We start from the raw sequence: 23,748 nt of genomic DNA, 5'->3' as shown, positions 1-23,748 counted from the left end.
AGTCCAACCCTTTACCACACAGCTCAAGGCTAGACCATGGCACCAAGTGCCACGTCCAATCCTGCCTTGAACAGCCCCAGGGACGGCGACTCCACCACCTCCCCGGGCAGCCCATTCCAGTGTCCAATGACTCTCTCAGTGAAGAACTTTCTCCTCACCTCGAGCCTAAATTTCCCCTGGTGCAGCTTAAGACTGTGTCCTCTCATTCTGGCGCTGGCCACCTGAGAGAAGAGAGCAACCTCCTCGTGGCCAAAACCGCCCCTCAGGTAGTTGTAGACAGCAATAAGGTCACCCCTGAGCCTCCTCTTCTCCAGGCTAACCAATCCCAGCTCCCTCAGCCTCTCCTCGTAGGGCTGTGCTCAAGGCCTCTCACCAGCCTCGTCGCCCTTCTCTGGACATGCTCAAGCATCTCCATGTCCCTTTTAAACTGGGGAGCCCAGAGAATTCTTGAGAATGTTTTAGAGAGTTGTAAAAACTTTTGTTGGTGTCATTGCTCGTAGCATTCTAGCTGTAAAACCCAGCTGTCTTTGTACTGAGGTCACCCTGCTTTTTACTGGGATGTGCTGTACAACATCAGCAGAGGATACCTCGAAATGATGAGGCAGCAGGATACACTAGTCCATGTAGGCTTTCTGCCCATATGGGTGTTTCATCAGTTCAGGTATAGCTGTTTCGTAACCTGTCTGCTTTGGGATTCTTTCGAAGATCTATTTGTTTTTCTTTCCATTCATTTAATTTTTTTAAACCAAGTTAGATAAACCTAAATGTATTTGGGTTTAGTGAAAATTGTTTAAAAACATTGCTTTTTAAAAATAGATACAGAATTCTTCTGCAGGCACTAGCTACAAGAATGAGTGGGATGCTAGTATTCCTCTGCTTCTTAATGAAATGAAGAGTGTAATGGATGAAGCCAGAACATATGCTTTAGCAGCAGTGTTAAGGCTTCAGTGTATATTTCCATACCTTCTGCTGGTTTTTTTATTCCAAGTAGAGTCATGGAATGACATTGTCTCTCTTGGTTTGGCACCTTTTATGCCAGGACAGGGATTTTCTTCAGCAATTTTCTGACTCAAGGTTCTTTCAACCTTAATTCCAGTTGTGTGTGTTTCACTTCATAATTATAGTGTGGTACTTAATGAGATTGCAAGGGTGCTGGGATGCTTAATTTAGGTTTGCAGAATACCTTGCGAATGATAGCCAGAGTGTGCAATAAGCACTAAGTATTGTTTCAGGCAGAGCTTGAGACAATGATAGCTTTGAAGAACCCACTTAATATGAACTCTAGGTAAATGTGAATTTCACAGCTAACAAATGGCCTCCTTCATTGCTCCGTGGGTGTATTTGCAGCTAGAGAGAAGCACAATTTAGAAGCAGCTTTAACAAGAAATGCCAGATTGCCTGGGGACAAGTAGGGCAAACAAAAGGGCTTTCCCTGCCTTGGACAGCTTCCCAAAAGCCACCTCATGTGTAGTGGTGAGATGTAGCAAGTGTTATTTCGTGCTTATGACTTTGGTTCCTGAGAACCGTGATGGTGAGCAGTGGCAGCACTGGTGGGCTCCCTGCCTGTGCAGAATGCACTAATGGCACCCAGAGGCACGCTGCTACAGGCAAGCCTTACATTTTTCTGCATAGCAACAGAAGACTGGCCTCAAGCCTTCCTCCCACCCTTGCCAGGCTTTTCAAAGGGCAGTTCTTCATCTTTTTTATGAGACTACCACATTAGAAACCTGTCCCCCCTAAAATGCAGGAGCTGTGATTGTTCACCTTTGTATGCAGGAGCAGTGCCCTATGCACTCACACTCTGACTGGTTCCATCACAGGACTTGTCTCCTAAACACCTAGAACAACTGGCACTGCGGAAGCCGCACCTTGAATAGCGTGTTCGGTATTCAGGGGCCCCTCAATACAAGGAGGACATTGAGGTACCAGAGCATGTCCAGAGAAGGGCAATGAAGCTGTTGAAAGGTCAGGAGCACAAGTCTTATGAGGAGTGGCAGAGGGAATTGAGGTTGTTGAGCCTGGAGAAGAGGAGGCTGAGAGGAGACCTTACCGCTCTCTACAACCACCTGAAAGATTTTACCAAGGCAGGTATCGGGCTATTCTCCCAAGTAACATGAGGACTAGGGAAAACTGCCTCGAGTGGCATCTGGGACAGTTTTGGTTGGATATTAGGAAAAAAATCTTCCCAGAAAACATTGTCAAGCACTGGAACAGGCTGCCTAGGGGAAGTGGTTGAATTATCATCTTTAGAGGTATTAAAAAGACATGTGGTGCTTAGGGACATAGCTTAGTGGTGGACTTGGCAGCGCTACATTTATGGTTGGGCTCAATGATCCGAAAGGTCTTTTCCAAACTAAACAGTTCTATGATTCTGTGAGGAAGGAGAAAACTTCTGTTTTCTAAAACAGAGTAGATTATCTCTTCCTCTTAACCACTCCTTTTATGGTCAGAAGCTAGTATTCACATGTGAATAGAAATAGTTCACATCTTTTCCTGTCTTAAAGCCTGTGTTGAGAGTCATAAATGATGAGAATTTTGATGGACTGAAAAAGAAACTACAAAATAAAGAACAAGAATCCCACTTTTGTGCATTTTAGTGCAAGTTATAAGCCACTCTGACTAGCATTCTGCCCTGTGCAACAAGCCAGACAAATGCAGCCACTCTCCCCTGTTTTGAGCCCATTATCTTGTATTTGGCTGAAGCATAACATTCAAAAAAGCATCGTTTCTTCATCTTAAGAGACAAACCCAGACATTTCCATACCACTGCAGTCCAGGAGTGAAATACCAGCATAAGAGAAGTTGGTTTTTTTTCCCTAATTTCTGTTTGCCTTTTTGCTGTCTTTTGGCTCATGGTACAAGAAGTTAGCGGGTTTAATGTTTCTGCATTCTTGTGAACTGACAACATTTTACACTGACACCTATTTGGAAATTCTGTACACATAGATGCCTGTTAAACACGAACAACTCTGATCTCTCGTGAATCCTGTTGAAGATGTTGAGTGGAGATTCTGCCTTTTATCTTGAGACACTACATTTGTCTATAAAAGAACTTTCTCCAAGTTGTGTTCGAGGGACTTCCCACTGTGATGAAGATGCTCGTGCAAATCAAGCACAGGAGCTCTTACTCTAACAGGGTTGATATCTGTAAATATCTGCAATCTGTATTTTTGTTGCTTTCCTCACACTCTCAGAATTTGTAGCATTTTTGGTAAAATGTGGTCAAAGAGGCAGATTATTTCAGCATTGACCTCAGCAGTTTTACTGTGCTGCTTATTTCTCTATTTTCAAATACACAATGATAGAATGAGCTCTTTGTACAAGAGCATGAGATGTTGGGAGATTATTTTCAGTTGCTTATCCTCTGGTATCTCTATCTTCTTTCTTGGACCAGTGTCCCAGTCCAGCAGGTATGTATGGTATTCTTCATCTGTGGACATGAGTTTCTCTCTGTTCAGCTCTTTACAGCACAGTACTCTTAGCTGAACTGGTCCCTGTAAGCTCCAGCTCTCACATTGTGCCGCTGTGCTACTTCTAGAATACAAATCATCAAGATTTAACATCTTTCTGTCATGTCAAATCTAGAAGACACACAATGCAACCTTGAGAACAGATGGTTGAATTTGCATACACTGAAGCAGCAGTGCTACATTGATTTCTTAATCTCATTCAGAATAAATGACTTGTATATGAATAGAATCCCTAAGTTGTCAGAGCATCATAAACAAAATTATTTGCTAATTGCAGTCAGCCACATCCATGCAAGGTTGTCCAGGAAGGATTTACAGACTGCTTTACCTTACAGAACCTCTCTACGCTACAGCAGGAAAAAGGGAAGAAGAGATCTTGCCCTGGTGTTCAGATCCAGTCCGAGGTCCCAGTCTGAAGTAATTTTCACTTGTAAATTGAGCACATTTCATCTGATATTATTAAGAAACCACAAGTGCAAAAGCTCTTGGAGCTACACTTTTTAGAGCCATGTTTGACAACAATTTAATTTCCAATACTTCAGTTCTGGGATTGTTTTGTTTTGGGTTTTTTTTTATTCCTGTGGTCTTTTCTTACACTCTATATCCTATTTTCACACTGATCAAGAAGTTTGTTACAGTAGCACAGAACAGAAGCTTTGTTTGTTCTTGTTATGGTTGGCAGCCGTCTCAGGTATGTTAGCCAAAAGGTGTTCTAGTAGCACCTTACTTAAACCTTTACCCAGGGCATGAGGTATTTACCTCACGTAATATCTGCCCATAGCTCGTGCAAAGAGCACATAGGCACTACTGTGTTGTCAATTGACTGAACAAGCTGAGCTAAAATCATCAATCCATACCTGCTGGTGAATCTCCACTGTAGATGCACCAAAAAAAAAAAAAGGTATTTTTTCCCCACAAATCCTGCTTTGATGATCTCCTTACATTTAACAGTGTGTTTTCATCTGGAATAAAGGGATGTTTATATTAGAACATTACATGCATTTGTGGCAAAGATGTTTCAGTATTGCTAAATATTTACCTTGATGGTGGTTTTTTGTCTTCTCCAAACCACAGATGTTTTCCTTAGTGAATGCATCTGGTTTTTGTCTTTGGAAAGCTTTTTTTTGTCTGCTCCTCTGTCCACACTAATACAGTCATCTGTCAAAAACAGGGTAGTACCCACCCTAACTAGTGTCCTGGTCTTTAATTTCAATAGCTTTTGATTTAACTTCTTGAAATGTTTCCAGAGCAATTGTGAGGCTGCTGCTTTTGCTTTGTTAGCAGACTGCAAAATTACCATGCTTGTTATGATCTCTGAAAGTGTTGCCTGTGTGCACTTTTTCATTATTATCTGAAATCATGCAGAGATCTGGACCTTGAAGTATTCTAGGTCCTTTCATCATTCTCCTCCCCCCACTCCCAAGAGGCAGCTATTCATCTTCATTAGCCACTTCTGTTAGCTTGCTGCCAACTGAGACTAGAAAACTAGCTGCATCAGTCTTGCGTGGCAATTCAGGAATTAGAATCCACAGTCCTTGGGTGCAGGAGGTTAATGCACTAATAAAGATTGTACCTTGATTAACCACATCATCTCAGCTTGCCCAGGCAAGACTGGTTTTCAGATGGTTTGCCATATCGTATGGCCCAATGCATTCATCTAAAATGCAGCTTCTTAGCTAAGAATAGATATTCATCATTGCACTAAAAGGGAAAATTTGTCCCTGCTTTGTTTTGGTTTGTTCTTTTTCATTTCAGGTTTTGGGTTTTTTTTTTTAAGGAAGCCCCCTAAACGTTGCTCTGTGATTTACCTTTAAAGAGACACATTCTTCCCTTCCTCTTAGAAGTAAACCTTGCTGTTTTAAACTCTGATATGGGAGAGCATGGCATGTGCTATACCCTAATGAACACTTGCTTTTAGAATCAAAATACTTTTATTTCAGATATCCATACTTCTGGACTTACAGACTCGTTTTCTCCTCAAAATTGAATACAAATTCATAAGACTCTTGTTAAAGAATTACAGTCGTACAATGAAGAACCTAATTAAGTCCATTTGATAAGTAAACAGCTGTAGCCTTCTATTGTATTTATCTGTCCTACAGTGCTAAACCTTGACTAAATGTTGCAGGATGGTTCCAGTAAAGCAGAGATAACATATTCCAAACAGAAACTTCTGCACTAACCCTTGTGATATGCTGTAGGGCAAATTGATCCACAGATCACGTTCCAAGTGTTCATGATTTGGAATGGTTTAGTTCAGTAGATACCAAATATCTGGAAATTTAATGCTGAACACATTCTTTAATACTGCAGTCTGCAAAATCTCTGACCTTCTCCCTTTCCAAGGGCCTAATTTCTCTTTTTTTTGCTTTCCTTCTCCCCAGCCCACAGACATGCACACACACAGACAGACAGTCTTGTTTCTGTCAAGCAATTTCAGCTGATGCCCCTTCCATTCCGGTCTGAAGAACCAAGCACAGCACAAATGACACAGTCACAAGCTACACAATTATCTTCATTTCTTTGCTTAGAACAGAAAAAAATCCTTGACAAGAACTCACCTCTGGATTGTCATATATCTTTGGATGTTATACCAGTGGAGCCTATTGGAAGGAATTCATATTACAGAAAGCAACAGGGTATTTGAAGGGTTTTGGGACTGGAGCCAAAGGGGAAATGTGGTGGAATGTGTTTTGCAGCAGATTGCTATGAAAAAAAAAAAAGTTAATCCCTGAAATAATTTTAGCAGGAGTAGAAGAGACAGAAGAGGTTCAATGCTGAGCTGACACCCAGCTCGGCATAAACGGTGTCCTTATGGCTATTTCAGCTCTATGACAGGGAGCTCGTAGTATTTGCCTTGTAACATCCTTCAGTTAGTGGGTGAAACCATGTTGGTCACATCTTAAGTTTAGAAAGCATTTTGTATCATATGTGACAAAAAGATTAACTATGAATTGTATCACACACCTTGAGTACTGTGTTCAGTTCTGGGCCCCCCAGTTTAGGAGGGACATTGAGATGCTTGAGAGTGTCCAGAGAAGGGCGACGAGGCTGGTGAGAGGCTTTGAGCACAGCCCTACGAGGAGAGGCTGAGGGAGCTGGGATTGTTTAGCCTGGAGAAGAGGAGGCTCAGGGGTGACCTTATTGCTGTCTACAACTACCTGAGGGGAGGTTGTGGCCAGGAGGAGGTTGCTCTCTTCTCTCAGGTGGCCAGCACCAGAACGAGAGGACACAGCCTCAGGCTGTGCCAGGGGAGATTTAGGCTGGAGGTGAGGAGAAAGTTCTTCACTGAGAGAGTCATTGGACACTGGAATGGGCTGCCCGGAGAGGTGGTGGAGTCGCCGTCCCTGGAGCTGTTCAAGGCAAGGTTGGAGGTGGCACTTGGTGCCATGGTCTGGCCTTGAGCTCTGTGGTAAAGGGTTGGACTTGATGATCTGTGCGGTCTCTTCCAACCCTGGTGATACTGTGATACTGTGATATGTGACAAAAAGATTAACTATGAATTAAAGCCTAAATAAGTGGATGGAAAGGAAGTAAAACAGTAAGCAACAAGAGCTGGAGAACAGCAAGGTATTTTGTTGGGAGCTGGTGGTTCTAAATAGCATGTTACCAGAAGGATAATAGTGAAATAAAGGATGCTCAGGTGGAAAGGGAAAAATTATGAAGTGCTTGAAGTAAACTACAGGCCTTATAAGAAAGAAGAAGTGTTAAGAAGATGTAGTTTGGATAAGTGACAACATAAAGAAACAAGAGGAAACAGCTTTATCTTTCTGTGTTGCAGATACATATTCGAGGTTTGGGTTAGAAAAGCTGCAGAAATATGGGATACTAGATAAATCAGTTTTCAAGGAAGAAAATTTGCTTTTACATCACTGGGACTTTATCATAATGAAATGCTTTCACCTTCAACATAGTCTCCAGAAATTTCAGATGTTTATGTGTGTTACTTTTCCCTCACTTCTGTGTTGGGTGAGAACAGGCAAGTTAACCCATTGCGGTGTGTTAACCACTTACACCGTGTCAGACTCCTTGCTTTGGATGTTTGACACTAAAATTGTAGCCATGTTGTCAGCTAGTGGCAGTGTAGCTTCACTGCACTGAAAGGGATCGCTTCCAACTGACAGCTTTTTTTTTTGACCAAAAGTACTTTATTTTCTGAGCACAGAAGAGTAGCAGGATTAGAGATTCTCAGACTGTGTCCTGTGATCACTTGCTAAAGGATTTTGGAAAACTCTGCATTAGCTTTGAGTTGCCTTGACTTCCATCTAAAGAAACAGATGTACTTCTTACCTAAAATCTGCATCTCAGTGTAGATAACTACAAAAAGAGAGCCTTTGCTGTCCCCATGGTCTAACTAGCAGAGTATTTGCAAAGGAGAGTAGTGTCTCACCATCATGTCATTAGAGCAGTGGCTGAAACTGAGTCGGTTGAGACAGCAAAAATCATTTCCAAAAGGTGTTTAGCAGGGTCCTTCATGAGAGGCTACAGGGATTTCTTGTATCATCATCTGTGGAGAGACAAAATACTACGAATCAAAAACTGACTGGGTGAGCACAAGTGAAGACGAAAATTAAACAGTCAGTTTTCTTTTGGCCTAATGGCAGGTTCTGGTTTGGGCAGTAAAAGCACAGCAAGATAATAGATGTGACTAGATGGTCTCTCTGCTTTTTATTAATTGCAATTTTTCTGAATCAGTTCAACCAATCCTGATGTCATGTGCCACACAGCAAGATTGATGGCACTAGATAAATACCTTTACCTAAAGTCTAGAGTAAATACTATTACTTACCTCTGCATAGTACTTTTACTGAAAAATTACCTACAAGCTAGGGTTAAAAGCCCCAAACAAACCACTGCCAAGCCATCATTAATCCACAAGAAATGTCTTGTTACTTAATTGTTGCTGCAGAAACTGAATTTGGAGCAAGGCTATGCAACACTGTATATTTCTTTATTTGAAGGTTTTCCTTTCAGTAAGAAAAGCCAAGCTGGCACATTGACTAAGCTTAACTAGGCTGAGACCTTTATAGGTTGTAAAACTGGGCATTTATGTGTAACTACTGAAAACTGGTTTGCTACAGATGTAGACAAGTAGAGTAGTAGAGTTACCGTATGCATGTGAATGATATGTGTGATCACTACCACCAGCAAAGATGTCATTGTGAGACAAAACCACTGCAACTTTCACTAGTAGAAACCTCTGTTTTCTACAAAGGGTCTCAGAACCATTCCTTGGTCTTGTCTATCTGGCTGCAGGATGAGGAGGGCAGTTGTTGTCATCTCAAAATACACAGTCCTGCAGCTGGGCACAGGTGCTTATCCACATGTATTTTTAAAAGGTCTAGTCAGGGTTTCCTATTTTGATCAAGAAGTCTTTGTTTCCTTACTTTTGGACCCCAAATGGCTTCTCAGTGCTTCCTTTGTTTAACATTGTCCAGGACTTTAAGGCTCACTTAGTGGAATCTAGAGAAATAACCATACTGGTTTTAAATTAGACCATTATCTTGTAGTGACTAGAACATTTTCTGGTGGCAGGTGTTTTGATCTGGTTTTTGTTTGATTTTTATGCTTAAGATTAATCCTTCCCTTTTTTACTTTTTTTTCCCCCTAATTTTAAAAATCTTTTCTGTCAATCAATGTTCTAACACCACTTTGAAGATGCCAAGGATCATAACTAGGCTTACATTTCATCAGTTCATTTGAAACATTGTTTTCAGCCCAGTGGATGCCTTATGCCAATGCTGCCAATCACGAACTCCAAAGACATGCAGAAAAGAGAAGCTGTTCGTGAAAGTTTGATTTAATAATAAAAGATGAGTCCTTTCTATTTTGGTAGCTAAATAGTTGCTGTTTGGGTTTGCATTTTCAAAAATTTCACAACATGCACCAAAAAAAAAAGATATAACCATGTAAATACTACTGCTTTTAATCAAATACACCCAGGCAGAGTCTAAACTCATAAGATGAGGCACACAGGAACGTATTTAGGATTTGGTTCTGCTTCACATTGCAAAATGTTTACACTTGCTGGACACCTAAATCCTTTCTCCTGATTTTTGAGATTCTGCTTTTGGCAGCCAGAAGGAAACTGTGCTCATAGTTTAGTGTTTTTGTTTGGAAAAAAAGTATTTTACTACATTTAAACCTTACTGCTCATTGGTAGTGACAACAGGCAGTTTGGCTTCGAGTTGGACCTGATGATGGGGTCGGTGTGGCTGGAGAGCAGCCAGAGAGAGAGGGATCTGGGAGTGCTGATCGATACCCGCCTGAACATGAGCCAGCAGTGTGCCCAGGTGGCCAAGAGAGCCAGTGGCATCCTGGCCTGCATCAGGAATGGTGTAGTCAGCAGGAGCAGGGAGGTCATTCTGCCTCTGTACTCTGCACTGGTTAGACCACACCTTGAGTCCTGTGTTCAGTTCTGGGGCCCCCAGTTTAGGAGGGACATTGAGATGCTTGAGCGTGTCCAGAGAAGGGCGACAAGGCTGGTGAGAGGCCTTGAGCACAGCCCTATGAGGAGAGGCTGAGGGAGCTGGGATTGTTTAGCCTGGAGAAGAGGAGGCTCAGGGGTGACCTTATTGCTGTCTACAACTACCTGAGGGGTGGTTGTGGCCAGGAGGAGGTTGCTTTCTTCTCTCAGGTGGCCAGCACCAGAATGAGAGGACACAGCCTCAGGCTGTGCCAGGGGAAATTTAGGCTGGAGGTGAGGAGAAAGTTCTTCACTGAGAGAGTCATTGGACACTGGAATGGACTGCCTGGGGAGGTGGTGGAGTCACCGTCCCTGGGGCAGTTCAAGGCAAGGTTGGACGTGGCACTTGGTGCCATGGTCTAGCCTTGAGCTCTGTGGTAAAGGGTTGGACTTGATGATCTATGAGGTCTCTTCCAACCTTGGTGATACTGTGATACTGTGATACTGTGTGATCTTAGATGTCTCCTTTCCAACCAAAACAAATCCATGATTCTACAATTCTGTCTTTTTCATGTTAGTTTTGTGATTTTTTTTTCCTAATTTGATTTCATTGTATAGTCATCCTAGTTACAAAGGGTAGTGATAAATACACCATATAATCACAACTCAAAATATTATTCCAGTACATTCACATTCAGATATTCATTATAATGGCAGTTATTAACTCCGGCAAATATCAGTGGTCTTACTAAATCTTTGTGTCACAAAAAGGGTTACCTCAAATTTAAATTATGTAGAAAGCTTTATTATATACTAAACTCAAAGCAAAAAGGGAGAAGAGGAACTAGTTGAAAAAAAAAACATACCAGTAAGGCCATTTTTCATTGAAGTGTGGATGAGAAATATTCTTGTGGAAAAGAAGAAATGAAAGATTCTGACATGTCAAAAAAAAAGGTCACTCTTATTTTTAATCAGCCCTCTCGTCCTTTCCCTGGATGAAGGCATCATTGTCAAGTTCAGGCAGGCAAGGTGAGAGGGAAGAGTTCTGCTGCTGTAACAGGTTGGTTCCAGCATGGCATATAGCAGACTTCTCAGAAGATGCTTCCCTGAAGGTGGCAGTGAGGGTCAGCCATTGTATAACCTGGAGAAACTGCTTCTTGGGCAAATGGAAATCACAGCATGTATCACAAGTAGGATAACTTCAGGTCAAAGCCTCCAAACTTTCCTAGTCTGGCTGCCCTAATTCTTCAATTGACAGAGATAACATAAAGCTTTGCCCTTCAGAAAAGGGGGCAAATCATTCATTGCTATGCATGCTTGCGAGCTCAGCACGCCGACTCTTTGTTGATGTGTTTCTGTTGTTTGTTAAGGCTTTTATGTATTTTTCCTACAATAAGCAAAAGTGACTCTAACCCAGGAAAAGTCTGTTAAAAGAGAAGTGTGACTTTGTGACTGATTTATTTCCCTCTCAACACCATGTTCCAACAAACATGGTCTAAACATGTCATAGAATCATAGAATCAACCAGGTTGGAAGAGACCTCCAAGGTCATCCAGTCCAACCTATCAACCAGCCCTATCCAGTCAACTAGACCATGGCACTAAGTGCCTCATCCAGTCTCTTCTTGAACACCTCCAGGGATGGCGACTCCCCCACCTCCCTGGGCAGCCCATTCCAATGGCAAATAACTGTCAGTGAAGAACTTCCTCCTAACATCCAGCCTATACCTACCCCGGCACAACTTGAAGAGACCAACCCCCACCTGGCTACAATGTCCCTTCAGGTAGTTGTAGACAGCAATGAGGTCCCCCCTGAGCCTCCTCTTCTCCAGGCTAAACAACCCCAGCTTCCTCAGCCTCTCCTCATAGGGTTTGTGTTCCAGGCCTTTCACCAGCTTTGTTGCCCTTCTCTGGACATGTTCCAGCACCTCAACATCTGTCTTGAATTGAGAGGGGCCCAGAACTGGACACAATACTCAAGGTGTGGCCTGACCAGTGCTGAGTACAGGGGCAGAATAACCTCCCTTGTCTTACTGGCCACACTGTTCCTGATGCAGTCCAGGATGCCATTGGCTCTCTTGGCCCCCTGGGCACACTATTGGCACATCTTCAGCCTACTATCTATCAGTACCCCCAAGTCCCTTTTTTCCTGGCTGCTAATACCTGCTTTCAAATTAACAGCATATTCTTCCTTTTGACATTTAAGACATCAAACTTAAAACATGGGACTCCAGTATCAGATAAAAACTATTTACATGCACATAAAACACTCTTTTTGGGAATGGTGTTTTGCTGGTGGCAATGCCTTTAGCCTTTATGCACAGCATCCCATTTTCTAAAGGGTAAGCAAATGGTCCTGTAAGGAAAAAACAGATAAAAGCAGGTAAGAAAGCAATACTGCCTTAGGATTAAACATCACAGCTTTAGGATTAAACATCCACATTGCATATCTTCTCACAGGTGATTGGAGACAGAACAAGGGGGAATAGCCTCAAGTTGAGACTGGATAGGTTTAGATTGGACATCAGGAAAAAAGTTTTTCACGTGGAGTGGTGAGGCACTGGAGTGAGCTGTCCAGGAAGGTGGTTGAGTCACCAACCCTGGATGGTTTAAAAGTCTTTTGGATGTGGTGCTTGGGGATATGGTTTAGGGTGAACTTTGTAGAGTAGGGATATCAGTTGGACTTGGTGATCCTGAGGGTCTTTTCCAACTGGAATGTTTCTGTGATTCTGTGAAAGGTGCATGGGCAAAAGACATGTACAGCATCATCCACTGAAACTCACGTGCAGGTTCTCAGAGGTGTATTGAAAGGTGGGGATGGCAGTAGGCCTGTCAGCCTTTGGGCTCACAAGGTAAACCAGGGCCGTGTCCATAGATGTCAGGACCTGTGGGGCAATGACTGCCTGGCTCTGCAGCCACAGGAGTTTGGAGGTGGTCCTTAGGGATATGGTTTAAGGTGAATCTTGAAGAGTAGGGTTCTGAGTTGTATTTGGTGATCCTGAGGGTCTTTTCCAACCTGGATATTTCTGTGATTCGGTGAAATCTCCTTTTCTTCAATTTATTGCCATAAACCTGTGTGCTGGAATATTTATCAGTATCTAACTAATCTTTCAAAAACAGTTGCATATGTGCCAGGTACTTGCAGCAAGCAGCAGTCTGGTTGTCTGTGGGTTTTGTTGCTGGGGTTTAAAGGACTTACTGTATATTAAAAATTACTATATTCTGCTATTGCTGCCACTTACCATGTAGGGAAGGCATAAGTTGAACAGACTGCCTGGGAGAACCGAAAAGCAAGGAATTCTGATACTGAAACTACAAAATAGATGATGCACTGATTTAGAGGCATGCAAGTAGATTACAGGAGTACAATAAATCATATAACTTTTTAGCCTCAAATAAAATACAAGAATGACATTTTTATTAGGAAATAAACTGTTTATTGAGAATGCTTTAAAGGTGACATTTATTACTAATAAACTGTGTTCAAAGAGCTGATCCTTTCATTAGCAGAACAGACAGGTATTTTCCTCTATGCAAAAATGCCTCAACTCAGTCCACAATGGGTCAGGAAGTCCTTCCATCAGTGTTAACAAAGGATGGGCAAGAGACTCAGCCACATCTTTTTTCCTAGCAAGAACATTTTGTTTTCTCTTTAAAAAGGCATGAGTCATGGAAATAGAACTCCAGTATTATTTTAAGAGTGATCACAGATATCAGCATGACTCCTTGGAATATCACTGCGAAACAATTCGACACAGTTAAGGGTATCAAAACCCAGCAAAGCATCTGCCAGGCGAACACTTGACTGTGTCAGCAAGCCCCCTGCTTAGGCAGGATGTTATTTGCTCTTCAGCTCTTGAAACTTATGGGCCAACTCTTCAGGGTTGTCACACTCTTTGCTACTTCTCATGTTAGTTGAGTTACTGAGTACCAAGTATTATGGTTGGTGGTGCTGAATGCATCAAAGAACATGCCCATCCTTTAACAGCTTGCAGTAGAGAGAAGTAAGAACCTACTCTCTTAACAAACTTCTTGACTGAAGTGTTTAATTTACACCTTCCCAAAAGCAGCCTTGCTGTGGAGACCAACTCATTCAGGCTTGAATGATAGTGGTATTGAATGTGTGTCTACCTGCTACCTGAAGCTGAGTCAAAGATGTCTGCATATAAGCTATGTGGAGCTCCATATGTCTCTTAGCTATTAAAAAGCCTTCTTCAAAATGACATAGAGGGGAGATAAATGTGGAACGCAGTACACCTTGTGTAGGGCCTGCCACATATCTGTGTCCTGGAAGGCACAAACATGTTGCAGTTAGGATTTTCTTCAACTCCTTCACAATGATAAAAGTGATCTTAGAAATTAACCATTGGGCAAATGTTAAGCATTTATCATTCCAACCTTGCCTATGAAATCTGTTTTGTGATTTGTACGTAGTGTTACTTGGTCATGAACTGAAATTTCTGTTCCCATATTACAAAAAAAGTTCTTTTGTTGGTCTTATCAGCCAGAATACATTGCATGATTAAAACGTGCTTGCAGATTGTCAGGAAAATCAAACATCTTGCACTTAAGATGCATTAACATTCAGGAAAATGAAACGGTGCTTAAGAACTGCTCTCAAGAGTCTGTGATAAAAATCAATGTAGCTCATGTATTGTCTAGATTATATGTAAACTGGGCATTTCCTAGAAGCTGCAGTAGCTTAACTATTCCACTACCCAGGCACTCTTGCTACTGATATACTGTCGTTGTCTTATATCCCATTGAATTTCTAAGTACAGTTTTCTGTACAATAATGTTTTTCAGGAGATGACCCATTCATGGCCTCCACCACTGTCAGCTATTCACACACCAGGAAAGGCAGAACAAAGCAAATTTCCCTTCCCAAACAAGGTAAGATGCTCAATGTGATGTAGAACCATGGCTCCTGCACTTCAAAATATTCCTACATGAGTCCTGACTAAGCATCTGAAGTCTCTGAGCTGAGGTCGATGCTATGCTGGTGACCTTCTGCATGTGTGTGCCAGTATCCCCTGCCTTTTGCCTGCTTACAGCCTCTGCAGGGCTACACAGTCTTGTTTATGTATTTCCTGGTATACTGTGCCTGTGTCATGGGTTCCTTACCACAAGACAACACTGCAGATGTTCCTGGTGGGATGTCCTTTTGTAGGCATTTGCTGAGGCTCCTGGCCAACACTTCAAGGCATCTACAACTGCTGCAAGCCAAGAAGCTCCTGTTTTCATCCATTGCTCCTGTTTCATCTGGCTTCACTAGCTGAGATTTTTGTTGACACTACTGAGGTTTTTGAGGTGAACTTTACCAATACACTGACTTCTGCATCTCGGAGCATTTCCTGCTGCTAGCCTAGCTTCAGGGGCAGTTTTGCTGGAGAGTCAGGCAGCCCAGCACCATGACGCCCAGGGGGGCCATGGAAGTATTTGTCAGGGGAACTATTTGGACCCTCAAGGACCAACGCTCCTGGTCCTGTTGGTGGTCCCTTGAAACCAATTCCACTATTGTATATGTATCCCAGGGAGGATGGGTGTGCAGCATGGTAATGCTCATCAGTACAAGCTTGGGGAAACCACAATATTTTTACTTGGTAAGTCAGGAGGGAATGAAAGCACAGCTATTCCATGCAAGAGCCAATACAAATTTCACACTGTATCAGCATATACTCTTTATATGCCACAAGCATATTTCATGAATTGTTCCAGCTTGTAAGATGGTACTGATGCGTTTTACAGCCTTACTCCTGTTAAAGCAAGCTGCTTTGGTAACTTTTAGGTCCATTTTGCAAAATATAGTACAGGGAATAATTATAAATGCAAAGCCAGGAAACCTTCAAGATTTGCCTACAGTAAAATGGCTTTTGCATGAATGAATGTCAGGATTTTGAAGCACCAGGGCTGTAAGCCAAAATGTCTATGGCATATTATGAAAGAAAAAGAAGAAAACAACTCATTGTCTGTTTGCTTGCTGAAGTGCACAGCTGGTTGAAGATGGTAGGCAGGTTAGAGGTTTGTTACATTAGGGTAAGTCTAGTAGAAAATAGGCAGATCAACAGCTTACAAGCAGGTGAAGTGCCCAGATGGGTATGACAAAAATGAAATGGCATTTGCAGCTCTGCAGTTTCTGCCATAATTATCACCATACAGTGTGCATGTGTGGCACATGCACAGACACGTGTGGGCAAGGCATTCACCCATCAGCATAGCCCTGTGGCCATCATGAATGTACTTCCTCAAAGCTAAATGTATTGTGATAAATAGAGGAACAGGAGAACCACAAACCATAGGGCAAGATATGTGAATAATGATTGGTATTGACTTTCTCGTCTTCTCTCTGCCTGCTCATCCATCTCTCTGGGAAACAGTCTAATAGTTGGAAGTGCAGAGGCATTTCAGAGATCTACCATTCATTTTTAAGGGGCCTTTCTAGGTGGTTTCCTTTTCTCTTAACAAAGTAGAATTTCCATTTTATTTAAGTTTAGAGTGGCCAAGGTTTCATCTGACAATATATGAGCATACTTTTGTACATACAGTAACATCACAACTGTATTGTGGTTTGGGTGGTCCACATGGTCAGAGACTAGAGTGCTTTGTGTGAGATGGAGAAGTACCTATCAAAGTTCACCAGCATCCTGGAAAAACCCTGCATTGCTGGCCGTAGATCATGTTAACTTTAGACACCACTGCTATATTAAAATACCTTAAAATAATTTGAAGCTAATTCCGTGGCCCACTCTGAATCTGTACAGTCACAGACTTTAGAAGATGTTTGTCTTTCAGGCTCTGAAATGTAAAGATTGGTTTCCTAATTTTTCAAACATGTTTCTGCAATGTGCATAAGCTAGCTACTGCTTTTCACAAAGCATGGCATAAAATCTCTATTGGATCTTTCAGAGAATGTCTCCATAACTCTTAGGAAGCTTTCCCACAGGTAAGCTGTGTAGCTGTTCCAACTTGTTAAAACCTAAGGACTACATCAAACTCTTGTGGGTCGCACATTGTTCAGATAAATAGGCCTGTCAGTTAAGTAGTCACCAAGGCCAGCAAAGAGGCTAAAAATCTAAATTCAGGGCATTGGCTTCATCTCTTATTTCCAAGCGATGCATGGTAGCATGAATTCATTTTCAGTCTTTATGGCAGTGTTGAGAGATAGGTTTAGTGCATTTGGAATGACTCTTCCAGCCAGAGAAGCAAGTAGGCTGCAATCCTTTTTAACAGAAGATAGTTCCCAAGTGTAAAGACACTCATCATTTTGGGAATGAGACAAAGAGGAGCTTATGAGACTCCTGTCCTATTTCAAGGATGCAAATTATCCTTTCTATAAAAACTGAGTGTCTTCATCTGTAGTTCCCATACATGCCACACTTCTTTTAATCTACAATTCAAGTAAGTGATCAGCTTGAAACTGGAAGCTTACTAATTAGACTATTAAAGATGCAAAGTCCACAGCAACTATAGCTAGAATAGTTTTGAAATCAGTCCAGTAATAAAAGCTAAATAACTGAGATTTAAGTATCACAAATGTACCAGAACTATATAGTTGAACCTGCAAGTATAGATGTGTCTCTTTATATAACTATATGCTTGTGGTTGGGGGAGTTGTATGTGCATATGCTGTAACTGTATATTAAATCAGACCTCATTAATATGGGAGGTCTGCATTAATGCACAAGAATGAAAGGGAAGTCCAGATCAGGTTTGACACCTGGAGCGATGCCCAGTAGGTTTTCCAGCAGAGCACTGCTGGGAGAGCACATTTGGGGATCTGTCCTTTATGTAATAGAGGGCATACAGTTAAATTTAACCTTAACTTTGAGTTTTCTTTCTCTGTGGAATTAATTTGTACTCTTGAAATTACGAGGAAGGGGCAATGACAGTCTCTTTATTTCTTGTTTTTCAAAGCTTAAGGATAATTGAGTCCATGTGTGGTGTGACAAGGCTGTGTGTGCCTGGTTTTCTCCTGTCTCTGTCACACTTTGTTAGGTACAAATGATCAGGTATTATTTGATTGTAATTTTATTAAAAACATCCTAATAAATAAGCTTTAAATGAGTTAAATTTGATAAATAAGAGCTCACTTATGCTTGTGTGAATGAGCTTTCATGTTTAGGCTTTAATTCTCTACTCTTTTGCAGTGGAAACATGCTGGTATTTCTTCTGCCTGCTTTGCTCTCAATTTTTACTGTGATTTCATGTCTTGAAAGTTTGATCAGGTGTCCAATTTCTAGGTATGTGCATGTGATAGTGTGGGCTCAGCCATCATTTTGTTATTTGGGAATTAGTTTATGCATTCCAGGAGAAGTGGTGTCTTTTCACAAAGCAATTGGTTGGTTATTCTCAGCAGAAACTATGTTATCATACTGAAGATATTCTTTACATGCTTAATTAATTTCCTCTTTTTTTTCCTTTTAACAAGCTGGAGCAAATGTGCTAGAAAATAATCTCTAGAAGTAAAGACTTTATCGGTGTTTAAGTTACATAAAGTTGCACTGTTTTCCTGCCACACTGGGAGTGCTCTCTGTTTCACTAGGATATTTCTGTATTGGCCTTTATTATTAAGAACAATTTGTTGAGAATCATGGCATTTTAAAGAATCAGTGAAAAGGAAAAGTGAAAACATTATAGCTCCTATCTTTTGCTGATGTCAAATGTGACCTTATGCAGAGCCAGTGGCAGACATAAGGTACTGTGCCTAGGCACTTACAGGGGGGGAGCATGCTTCCTGAGGTTGATGAAAATGCAAAAGAGTGATCAAGATCCTTGTTTAGCAGTTTCACACACTTTTACAAACCCAAAGGTATTTCCATCAAAATTCCCCTAAACTTCTCCAGATATATAAGTTCACTATTCAGGGAACTGAACATGAGCTAACAGCCCACTTCTACTGGCAGCCTGGTTGGCTACTAAAATAGCTTTTAAATTCAAGTGTACATGTCACCATCATCTTTGCAAGCTGATTCAGACATATTAATATTATATTCAGTCACCAGAAAATAATTAGGCTTGAGTATCCCCTCATCAGAAGCACTGACAAAAAGCTGAGGCAATCTGTCAAAAGTAGACATTTTCAGATTATTGAGAAATTATTGTCACCATGTGAAATACACTACAGATCATTCCATAGTGCAGTTGAAGGTAGAAACTCCTGAGGCTTGCCCAAAAATGTGATGTTTCACATTTCAGGTCTGTAGGAAGACAGTGAATTGCAGATGCACTAAAATTACAGATCAAAGCCATGCAGTCTGGAGAAACTTGACTCCAAGGTAAATGGTGCAGAGCAAGGGGATTCAACTAGCAGAACCTTCAAGATCCCAGTGCTCATCATCCGTCCAACCTCCACTTAGAGATGCCAAGAAACTCTTGGAGCCCTGAAGCTTTTTCAGGCCCTGTGCTTCTGAGAGACTCAGCAGCAAAATCTTAGCTCAGCTGAGTTGGAGCATCCTTGAGCTCTCCAGGGACTTGCACTTTATTTCCTGATGAGTTGATTTGACTCATTACTCAGCTTCTGTGGACCAGAGATGTAGTCCAGTGCCTCATTCCTTACCAAAAATGATTGCGTGCTTCGCTCTGGGTGCCTGGCTTCTGAGAGTGGTCTTCACTGCAGCTGAAACTGCAGCATGTACACAAGGTGGTATTCCTGTGAACATCTGGATTACATACAGGATACTTTCCCTGCTGTTACCCATAACAAAGAGTCCTTCTCTTCCTTATTTCAAATATCTTTTTGTTATAATTTATGTTTGTATTACCCTTCTATTTATAGGTTTATTTTATATTTTTATGAATGCAAACAAATTCTATGAGTAAAATATGTGAACATTTGCACAGGAAGAAAAAAAATTACCTGATTTATTGCACCATATTCACCGATACTGTGGTTGTGGCACAAGGTTGACCTTGTAACCTCAGGGACTCAGAACTAAAATCTGTGTTCCCATTCCCCAGTGATGTCAATGTCAACATGTGAAAAGGAAAGACCAGCTGTGCTACTACCTCAGGAATCCAATAGTCCGTGAAAAAATATTGGTCTTCCCTCTGTCTTCTCATCTAAACTTGTAGAAGATAATAGCCGAGTTTTGGCTGATCAATAAATGAATAGTGAGCAGGAGAGTTGTAATAGCTATACAAGGAATTGTACCATTAAAGTGTTGTTGTGAAATAAGTTTACAAGCCTTAGAATTAATGGATTTTCAAAGAAGTATTGGGTTTATTCTTGTAATTGAAAATTACTTTGAAACTGAATGAACAATTAAGGGTGCTGTTTGTATTGTTAAGGTAATGTTCAAGCCAGTATTGCAGCTAAAAATTGCCCTACAAATAATACATTTTTCTGTTATTACTGTAGGAGTCACAACAGGGATCTACAGGACACAGCAATACAAGTAAGTACCAACTCATTTTCTAGCTGCTTTGACTAGAGATGACAAATGAGTATGAAGAAAACAAGTGACTGATAAAGCCTCAGCAGGCAGTACTTGGTTATGGCCATATGTGGAGAGCTGAAGAGTGACCATCAGAATGTCATCTCTTTTGGTGGACTGGGAAGGACAAAAAGGATTCATTTTACTATGGCTATTTAGTTATGTAGACGTGAAAGACTGAAAGGACAGAAGAGTGGCTTTTTTCGGAAGCCAGGAAAGAGCTGACCTAGCTGCACAGCCAGATCCAGACTGTGAGAACATTCTGCAGAAAACCTTGTTATCATTTGTCTTTCATAGACAACAGTATGTCTTGTGGCTATTGCACAGGAATAAGCTACATAACTCCTGCCAAACTAACACCAAATAACGTCTCAAAGACCATATGGCCATGGGTCTTCTTGGCTCGCAGTGTGGGCAAGGGCATGATGTGTGCCTGTGTGGCTTCTGGTTGGGGTTTCTCAGGGTACTCCCAATTTACAAACCATGGTGCAGATCAGCGTCACTTTAATTACATTTTGTTATGATAAAAAACTTAGCAGCTGTATTGAAAGGAAAGATTGAATTGTTCTGTGAAACAAATTATTAATCCTCTCCCCTGACACCTCTGACTGTTGTTAATGTTGTCTTGCATATTAAAAATACATGATCCTATCCAGCTCTCAACATAAAATCCTCTCAACCAAAAGAACTATTTTGCCAGCTTCCTGACCTGCCAGCCAACACAGAGCCCTGTTTGCAAATTACAGGGCTGTGACTGAAGATGAAAAATGCCCTGAGCTGGTAGGTAGGGCTTTGAAAGTGACTGGTCACCCACTGCGTGAGGGAGAAGACATCCAGAGGGACGAGGCTGGGAGATGTAGGCTGTTAAAACGGTGTGGCTCTTTGCTGGGGAAAGGTCAATGTGTGGAAGATGACGTTGTGAAGAAACATGCAGCGGTGCCACTTAATTGCTGGCATCAGTTTGATATTGCTGTGAGTACCAGCACTAAGGAAATAATAGAAGGCAGAGGGGATGAGGTTCTGTCAGAAAATAATGAATACAGTAATGAGAGTTGGAAGCTCAAAAGGGCTATAATAGAGAGGGCTATGCAAACACATGCAGAGTCACAAGCATGACAAACATGCCAGCTGAGCTGAGGGCTTCGCAGTGACATCAGCGGCCACAGTGTTTGACCATCTTTGGTCATCGTTTCCTTTTGAGTGTTTCCCTCTTTTGATGCCTTAATAAAATAGGATGTTCCACAGATCTAGTGAAACCTGTCTTCCTGTGGATTAGGAAATGGATCTCGCCTCCTCATGACTTCCTAATGCTCCTTATTCCATTGGTCTTCAACCTCACTTTTCTTCCACTTCCCCCAGCAGTCCTCCCACACTGCAGTACCTCTAGCCTGGTCTTATAATTCATCCTACTCATCAAAATTAGCATATATTTGCAACTGGGCTGGAGTTGCACTGGGTACTGGTTTAAGAGTCATCCAGTCACACCCCCCAATACATAATGAAAGGTTCGTGGTTCAAGATGAAGATAAGGAAATCACTCAGCAATTACTGTCACAGGCAAATCAGACCTGAAAGGTTGAGTTTATTACCAGTCAAATTGGAGTAGGATTATGAGAAATAAACCCTAAATCTTACAAAACCACCGTACCCTCATCCCTCCCTTCTTCCTGGGTTCAACTTCATTCCCAATTTTTCTACCTCATCCCCTGTGGTAGCACAGTGGGGCAGAGAGTGGGGGTGGTGGTCAATTCATCACATGTTGTCCCTGCTGCTCCTTCCTTCTCACATTCTTCCTGTGCTCTGTTGTGGGGTTCCTCCCATGACAGGCAGTCCTCTTTGAACTTCTCAACCTGAGTCCTTCCCATGGACTGCAGTTCATGAACTGCGTCAGCGAGTGTCCTTTCTATGGCGTATAGCACTTCAGGAACAGAGTGCTCCAGTGTGGGTCTCCTGCCAGGTCACAAGTCTTGCCAGCAAACCTGCTGCATAGTGGTGTCTTCTCTCCAGAGGTCTGCAGGTCCTGCCAGGGAGCTGCTCCGGTGTGGGCTTCCCACAGGGTCAAAGCCTCTTTCAGGCATACACTTGCTTCAGTGCAGGGTCCTCCCTGGGCTGGAGGTGGGTATCTGCCAGTGTTAACCTCCTTTGACTGCTCCAACACCTGGAGCACCTTCACTAGCCTTGGTGTCTGCAGAGTTGTTTTTCTGGCATATTCTCACTCCTCTCTCTGGATGAAGTTGCCATTGTGCAATTTTTCCCCCCTCTTCTTAAATATGTTATCACAGAAGCACTACCACCGGCACTGGTGGGCTTGGCCTTATCCAGCATTGGGTCCATCTTGGATCTGGCTGCCATTAGCTCTCTTGGACATAGGTGAAGCTTCTAGCAGCTTCTCACAAAACCCACCCCTGTAACCACACTGCTACCAAAACCTTGCTGTGCAAATTTAATACAATATATGAGGAAATGCTAGTAAATGGTGCTATGTGGGAAAGAAATTGAATGGTCTATGTACTGAGTTATCCAAATGCACATCTTTAGAGTCCAAATTAGCTGTTACTACCCATTGCACCATGTCTTTCTTGGAGTGGATCTTGAGGCTGTCATCTGGAGTGATCTTTCACATGGATAACATTCTTTCATCTATTCCCCACAAGGAAATGAAAGCATCTAAGAACTGTAATTGCTGAAGTTATTCTGCTTTGTTGTAATAAATATTTTCTCTCTGTATTACTCAGAAATATGACCTGGTTGAATGATTGAATGATTAACCTGAATTCCAACTCAGAGGAGAGAATTCCTCTAACCACCTGCTCTACAAAAGTTCATTTGACATATCTTTTCAAATGGGAGAAATCTGGACACATCTCCTCTGGTTGTATCTAAAAGAGGTTACGAAGGGAGTTGTATGAGATGAGGTAGAAACTAGCATAGGACTCCCAGCTTGGTAGCTAAGGATCTGAGGACTGATGATTTCTACCATGTGTCTCTGGAGGCATATGTATGCATACACACACACCAACACACAGGCATACGCACGCACACACTCGTCCGTGCCCACTGCAGGAGACATGCACGGTGTTTGACACCTGAAATAAAGTGTGTTAACAGCAGTCCTGAAGAAAAATGGGTAGCCTATTCTTTGTCAGTTTCAGAAAGACTAAGGAAAACAAAGAATTACACAAATTTGCCCATAAGCAGAAGCCAGAGATAGGAGAGATTTATTGGTTTGGCAAATGCCAGCCTCCCACAGTGGTACCTGCATGCATTTGGCAGGTTACATGGAAAACAGAAAGCAGAGCTTAGTCTGGCCAAGAGTGAGCGTGAAAAAACCCACGTTGTTCTGATACTTAATTCCCTTTTACATACACTTACCCAAAACCTTATCTGTACTGTGTCTGTGGCATTCAAGTGTGCTTAGTTGATAACCCATTTTAAAACTA

At 41.9% G+C, this 23,748-nt stretch overlaps 1 protein-coding gene across 2 annotated transcripts in view; it reads left to right on the top strand.

Annotated features, from left to right (window-relative positions):
• AFF3 (ALF transcription elongation factor 3) overlaps positions 1–23,748 on the top strand; it is a 365,042-nt gene that overhangs the window by 195,728 nt on the left and 145,566 nt on the right. For both annotated transcript variants that reach the window (XM_064143584.1, XM_064143583.1), the window contains exons 5-6: positions 14,682–14,768; positions 20,233–20,269. In XM_064143584.1, coding sequence (XP_063999654.1) covers positions 14,682–14,768; positions 20,233–20,269 — 124 coding nt within the window. The remainder of the gene's footprint in view (positions 1–14,681; positions 14,769–20,232; positions 20,270–23,748) is intronic.

Source organism: Pogoniulus pusillus, chromosome 5 (assembly GCF_015220805.1).
Source record: "Pogoniulus pusillus isolate bPogPus1 chromosome 5, bPogPus1.pri, whole genome shotgun sequence".
Lineage (NCBI taxonomy): Eukaryota > Metazoa > Chordata > Aves > Piciformes > Lybiidae > Pogoniulus > Pogoniulus pusillus.
This window is presented reverse-complemented; position numbering and strand designations above follow the sequence as displayed.